The 6,847-nt window shown below is 41.5% G+C and overlaps 1 protein-coding gene across 1 annotated transcript in view; it reads left to right on the plus strand.

Moving 5' to 3' along the window:
* ADCY10 (adenylate cyclase 10) overlaps positions 1–6,847 on the plus strand; it is a 165,609-nt gene that overhangs the window by 26,999 nt on the left and 131,763 nt on the right. Inside the window, exons 7-8 of the mRNA XM_063133185.1 lie at positions 1,038–1,051; positions 4,616–4,702. Coding sequence (XP_062989255.1) covers positions 1,038–1,051; positions 4,616–4,702 — 101 coding nt within the window. The remainder of the gene's footprint in view (positions 1–1,037; positions 1,052–4,615; positions 4,703–6,847) is intronic.

Genomic DNA, 6,847 nt, shown 5'->3' on the forward strand with positions numbered 1-6,847 from the left:
GAATTTTACTTGCAAGCAAATGGAGGCCATCAGAAGGAAAGGAACAAGCAGCCAGGCACCTCTCCATCGTGCCTGGCTCCAGCTGAGAGCCCCCTCCCTCCTGCTACCAACTGTTGCTACTGAGGCCATCAGAGAGGCAAAGGAAGTGGCAGTCGGGCATCCCTTCATCAGGCCTGGATCTATATGAGGCTATTAGAGGGAGAGGAAAAGGAAGCAGCTGCTGAACTTTGCAACTAGGAATCTAGTGCCTGAATTTGCTTCTTTTTTTCCTAGAATCACAGAATAGTACAATAATCCCCTTTCCTTTTGTGTCACAGCTTTTTGTTTTTGTTTTTAGATTATAAGCCAAGTTTCCAAGTTCAAAGTTCATTGTACTAGCCAAAGGCCATGACATATACATCAAAAGAAAATATACATACATACAGTAATATAAATATTTCGAACAGTAGAAAATTATACAGATTACTTAGAATTTGCCGTAACTAAAACTCAGCTTTCACTCAGCAGTCTGAATCTCCATGAAAGTTTATGGCAATTTTGTCTCTTCCTAACCTTTTTTGCTGCCAGAGCAAACAAAGCCATTTTATGTGTTGCATAACTGTTGGTATCACTCAGAAGAAAAAGAACCATTTCTGCAAGGGCATTCCTATATCCATGTGTTAACAAGGGTTTCAGGAATATCTCTCTTGGGTCCCTTTACAGAGGGCAAATTAACATGTAGTGAACAATGTCTTCCACTTGAGGTTGGCCACAGATGCATAATCTTCATTCAAATGGCATCTTGTGATAGCGTCCATCCAGGACTGCAGTTGGCATAACTTGGAATCTCAATACAATAAAACACATTTCTTAGGGAAAGAGGCCTCAGTTTGGACAAATGGCTGGCTCTGAAATGTTCTGCTTTCAAAAGAGGGAACCACTGGGAGAATTTAGAGTTTTTAATTAGTTGCAGATCCCTCCTAGAATCTACCCAAAATAGCCAATCCCTTAGTTGCTTCTTACCCATATCAAGGACAGGCTTCAGCTCAGGAAATGAGCTGGAGCTTTTGGAGTATGCTATGCAGGAGCTTTTGGAGTATACTATGCAGGAGCTTTTGGAGTATTGCCAACCAATAACAATTTTTGTTAATTTCCAGGTAACACATAGCTGGAAGATGCTCACTTGGCAAGGTGGCAATTCGTTTAAAATATTTTAACTGAGCACACTCTATTCTTGTCTTAATCGATGGCCATCCAGATTCTTTATGCAAAAAAGCTGCAGGGGTTCTGGATGGGAGAGAGTAGAGTGTTTGGAGAAAATTGTTCTGCACAATTTCCAGGGCATTAATGATGGTGTTGTCAAACCTCGAAATTTCAGTCCTATCAAGCATTTGCATTATTGCTTTGATGTTGAAGACTTTTAGGACAGGTTAAATCAACTGTCCTCCTTTATTATGATAAAACTTTATTAAAGCCCCTATAGTTTTCTGTGCCTTCAGTTTCACAGCCTCCACATGCCCTTTCCATGAGAGAGATTCACTGAAAAGAATGCCCAAATATCTAAAGGAACAGGCTTGTTCAATAGCATGTTGGTCCAAAATCTATAGGACTGTAACTGCAAAAAACCATTATCTTGGTCTTAGAATAGTTTATTGCTAAGTTTTCATATTTACAGTAAGCACTAAATGTGTCTAAGAGATTTTTTAGACCCAAGCGAGAGAGAGAGAGAAATAAGTACTATGTTATCTGCATATATTAAAATAAAAACCTTTCTATTCATAATTACTGGGGAAGGAAAGTTTACTTGAACTAACTGTGACACCAGATCATTAATAGAGATATTGAAAAGGGTGGGAGCCAGAAGGCATCCTTGTTTTACTCCCCGCATTGTTTTAAAGGATTCTGTTAGAGAACCATTCAGACCAACTCTAACCCTCATTTCTGTGTTGCTGTATAATTCCTTTGTCAGTATCAAGAGTCTACGGCCAGTATTGGTGTTTGTAACTTTTCCCATAGTCTTTCTGTTAATAGACTCAAAAGCGGCGGGGAGATCAATAAAAGCTGCATAAAGATGTTTCTTAGTATTCTTAGTATATTTCCTGATAATATAATATAATTCAGTGTAAAGCATTGATCAGTAGTACTGTATCCGCTTCTAAAACCAGCTTGTTCTTCATGTATAATTTGATTTGTTTCTAGCCAATCTAGTAATTTTTGGGAGTAAGTGCCTTGCATATATCTTTGAAGAAGCTGATTGGACAATAGTTTTGTGGGTCATTTCTGTCACCTTTCTTATAAATTGGGAAGATAATTCTCACTTTCCATCCAGGGGGCATTTGTCCAGTGTTGTTAATTCTAGTGAATAGAACAGCAAGAATTGGCATCCACCATTCTAAATATTCTTTGTAGAGCTCTGGAGGGAGCAGGTCTTCTCCAGGAGGTTTTTAAAGTTGCAGACATGAGATAAGAGTCTTTATCTCACTGCAGGTAACTGGTTGCCACTCAGGTAGGTTAGGAAGACCTTGATTCTCCCCTGCCTCACACAATTGCCAGGATTGGGCACCTAATATATTAGAAAAGTAATTAACCCAGGTTGAAGCTGAAATTGAGACATCCAGTGTAGATCTTACCTCATTTAAACCCTGGGAGACAAAGGCCACAGCTAGACCTAAGGTTTATCCTGGGATCATCCAGAGTTCGCCCCTGCCTGAGCACTTGATCCCCTGTGTGTCACCTAGATGAACAGGTTTGACCCTTGGACGATCCAGGGATAAACCTTAGGTCTAGCTATGGCCAAAGTCCCAAAATTTGCCTTTGTTCTGTTCTAAAACTGCCAGACCTAGTTTATGCCACTGAATTTTCATGTATTTTTCTTTCTTGTTTTAAGCAGTCTTTCATAATCCAACCTACATTTAATAAGAATTCCTAGGGATTCCTCTGGTGGTTTGTTAAAAGGTTCCTTTATTTTTCTGGTCAGATCTTTCTTAGCCTCTTTGCATTCGGCATCAAACCAGCCAGAGTACGGTGTCAATGGGCTTTTGTTTGCAGATCTTACCAAAAAGGGTTAGGGTTCTGTGATAATTTGTTGAAAGGGATCTAAGTGATTTGTGGATTTATCCCAAAATGATTTTTTATTTATTTATTTATTTATTTATTTATTACATTTTTATACCGCCCAATAGCCGAAGCTCTCTGGGCGGTTCACAAAAATTAAAATCATCATAAAACAACCAACAAGTTAAATGATTGGTGCAAATTTGTCATATAATGGCTCTATAATTTTTCTTGGATATTACTGCTCAGTTTTAAGGCCATTTTATTCTTCTCTCAGCCAGATTGTAAGCCTACAGGGGCTGTCTTAAAAATATTTTTGTGAGCTGCCTTGTATTGAGAGCCTTTTTTTGGCTAAAGGGTGGGATAAAAGTGCTTAAATAAATAAATAAATAAATAATATACCCCAAACTTCAAGCTTTAAAATTCTGGTTAGCTAAAACAGGGAGAATAGCAAAGGTTAACATTATTCAGAATTACAAAATTGTGCACCATTTTCAATTTCAATAATTTTAGGAATGTCTTCCTATTAGCTTGTAGGTTCTTGGTGGCGTGTTACACCAAGCCACCCTGACCAGGTTCACACATCACAATAAGCTGTGGCATCTGCCCACCACAGCTTAAATATTCACAGTCAGTGGCAGCTGGCGTGTGCCACAAGCCATTATTGCTTATTTAAGCCATTCTGGGCTCTGGTGATCAGCGAACCAGGTGACTGAGTTCTGTGCTGAATTTCTGTGTAGCCTGGTTTTTTAAATGCAAAATTTCCCATTGGGTGTAGAGATGGAATAACATTTTTTTAAAAAAAATCTGACACTGCCCCCCCCCCCTTAAATAGACCAGCCTCCAATCTGAGGTAGTGACAGTCCCCTTTGAGCCGACCTCCCTCCAAATGGGGCTCACACACCCTACCCTGACAGCCCTCTCTGCCAGTCCCCCCTTCCCCTTCCTCACCTTAGAGAACGGTGGGCTGCCAGCAAGTGGTGGACACTTTCTCCATCTACACATGAGAGAAGCCTCATAAGGGCTTCTTTATGCAATGGGGCTTCTCTCTTTGATGCTGTGCATAAGTGGCCTTTTCCTACCAGTGCTTCTCCCAGGCAGATGGGAGCTCTCCACTATCTGTTATCCCTTCCCCCTTCTCCAAGTAGTAGTTGTTGTTGTTGTTATTGTTGTTGTTGTTATTATTATTATTATTTTGGTTTGGCACATTTGTTTCTTGGCACATTTGTTTCAACCAATTAGAATATTTGTGATATTCCCTGCAAACATAACCAAATGATGCCAGAGACTCCACCCTAAGCACACACCCCTCCATATATAGATAAAATCCCTTAGCACAGAGCTAGCAGCTGGCAATCTGTGGGATTGCAACCGGCCACACACAATTTTGCCCAGTCCTGTTGCTCACTACCCTGTCCTGCTCCACAGCATATTACAACAGAGAATGCAAGAATGCACAAGTAGGATGGTTGTGCACAAGTACTGTGCACATGAATTAGAAGGAGGGCTTCAGTCCTATACTTCCTCCATCACATCTTCATTATTTCCTCATTGAAAACGCTCTCACCTTCCCCAACTAGAGATCTTGAGAAATGCATCTATATTGGCTAATGACGAAGAACTTGAGAAACACTTGAGAAAATACGTGATGAAGAACATCCTGAGAAAGGTACTTCCATGAATGTTTGACTGCCTACTGTTTTTTGATTACTGTAACTTTATGTGTTCAGCTGTTGTATAGTTGTCTGCATAGAGCTTGCAATAGGGCAGAAACCAGCCTGGAACAAGTAAGCTGGCAATCCCACTGGAGAACAGCTGGGATCAATGAGGCGGGGGCTGCTCTCCATCACACCCTACACAGAATGGGGGCGGGGTGGGGGCGGGGAGAAGGTCCTGTACCTGTGGGAGAGCAGCCAGTGGAGAGCAAGGGTTGGGACACACACACACACACAGACAGACACACACACAGAGAGAGAGAGAGAGAGAAGATTGTGAGGAAGCAAGAGAGGGAATAACATGTTCCCACCTGTGTGCTCTTTCTTCAGCCTCCATCCACCATGGGGAGGAGGGGGAGACTGCAGTGACTGAGGCTGTAGCTCCCCCTTGGGGACTGCAGTGGAATTTTGTTTGCACAGTGGTCATTGGTTCTGCTCCATGCATCTGGGCCATAGTCCTTCAAGGCATAGGTGCTCATGAGTGTTCAGCCAGCACTAACAATGGTTGGAGTGGAGTGCGTGGCTTTTGCCAACAGAAAGTGTGTGTGTGTGGTGGGGGGAATGCACCTTTTGAAAGAGCTTTGATGTGGGTTTGTTTTAGCTCAGGTTTTTTGTTGTTTATTTGTTCAGTCGCTTCCGACTCTTCGTGACTTCATGGACCAGCCCACCAGAGCTTTCTGTTGGCTGTCGCCACCCCTAGCTCCCCTAAGGTCAAGTCTGTCACCTCCAGAATATCATCCATCCATCTTGCCCTTGGTCGGCCCCTCTTCCTTTTGCCTTCCACTTTCCATAGCATCAGCCTCTCTCTTCTCCAGGGTATCCTGACTTCTCATTATGTGGCCAAAGTACTTCAGTTTTGCCATTATTATTATTATTATTATTATTATTATTTATTTATTTATTTATATAGCACCATCAATGTACTTTAATACCATTCCCTCAAGTGAGCAGTCTGGCTTTATTTCCTGGAGTATGGACTGGTTTGATCTTCTTGCAGTCCAAGGCACTCTCAGAATTTTCCTCCAACACCACAGTTCAAAAGCATCTATCTTCCTTCGCTCAGCTTTCCTTATGGTCCAGCTCTCGCAGCCGTAGGTTACTACGGGGAATACCATTGCTTTAACTATGTGGACCTTTGTTGTCAGTGTGGTGTCTCTGCTCTTAACTATTTTATCAAGATTTGTCATTGCTCTCCTCCCAAGAAGTAAACGTCTTCTGATTTCCTGGCTGCAGTCAGCATCTGCAGTAATCTTTGGACCCAGAAATACAAAGTCTGTCACTGCCTCCACGTTTTCTCCCTCTATTTGCCAGTTATCAATCAAGCTGGTTGCCATAATCTTGGTTTTTTTGAGGTTTAACTGCAACCCAGCTTTTGCACTTTCTTCTTTCACCTTTGTCATAAGGCTCCTCAGCTCCTCCTCGCTTTCAGCCATCAAAGTGGTGTCATCTGCATATCTGAGATTGTTAATGTTTCTTCCTGCGATTTTAACTCCAGCCTTGGATTCGTCAAGCCCAGCACGTCACATGATGTGTTCTGCATACAAGTTGAATAGGTAAGGTGAGAGTACTGTATTTCGTAATTGTGTTTTTAACCTGTTGGATGTTTTTTGTGGTTTTAATTTTTGTGAACTGCCCAGAGAGCTTCGGCTATTGGGCGGTATAAAAATGTAATAAATAAATAAATAAATAAATAAATAAATAAATAAATAAATACAACCCTGCCATACTCCTTTCCCAATCTTAAACCAGTCCGTTGTTCCGTGGTCTGTTCTTACCATTGCTACTTGTTCGTTATACAGATTCCTCAGGAGGCAGACAAGATGACTTGGTATCCCCATACCACAAAGAACTTGCCACAGTTTGTTATGATCCACACAGTCAAAGGTTTTAGAATAGTCAATAAAACAGAAATAGATGTTTTTCTGAAACTCCCTGGCTCTCTCCATTATCCAGCAGATATTGGCAATTTGGTCTCTAGTTCCTCTGCCTTTTCTAAACCCAGCTTGTACATCTGGCAATTCTCGCTCCATGAATTGCTGGAGTCTACCTTGCAGGATCTTGAGCATTACCTTGCTGGCGTGTAAAATAAGTGCCACTGT

Source organism: Elgaria multicarinata, chromosome 1 (genome assembly GCF_023053635.1).
Source record: "Elgaria multicarinata webbii isolate HBS135686 ecotype San Diego chromosome 1, rElgMul1.1.pri, whole genome shotgun sequence".
In the NCBI taxonomy this organism is placed as follows: Eukaryota; Metazoa; Chordata; class Lepidosauria; order Squamata; family Anguidae; genus Elgaria; species Elgaria multicarinata.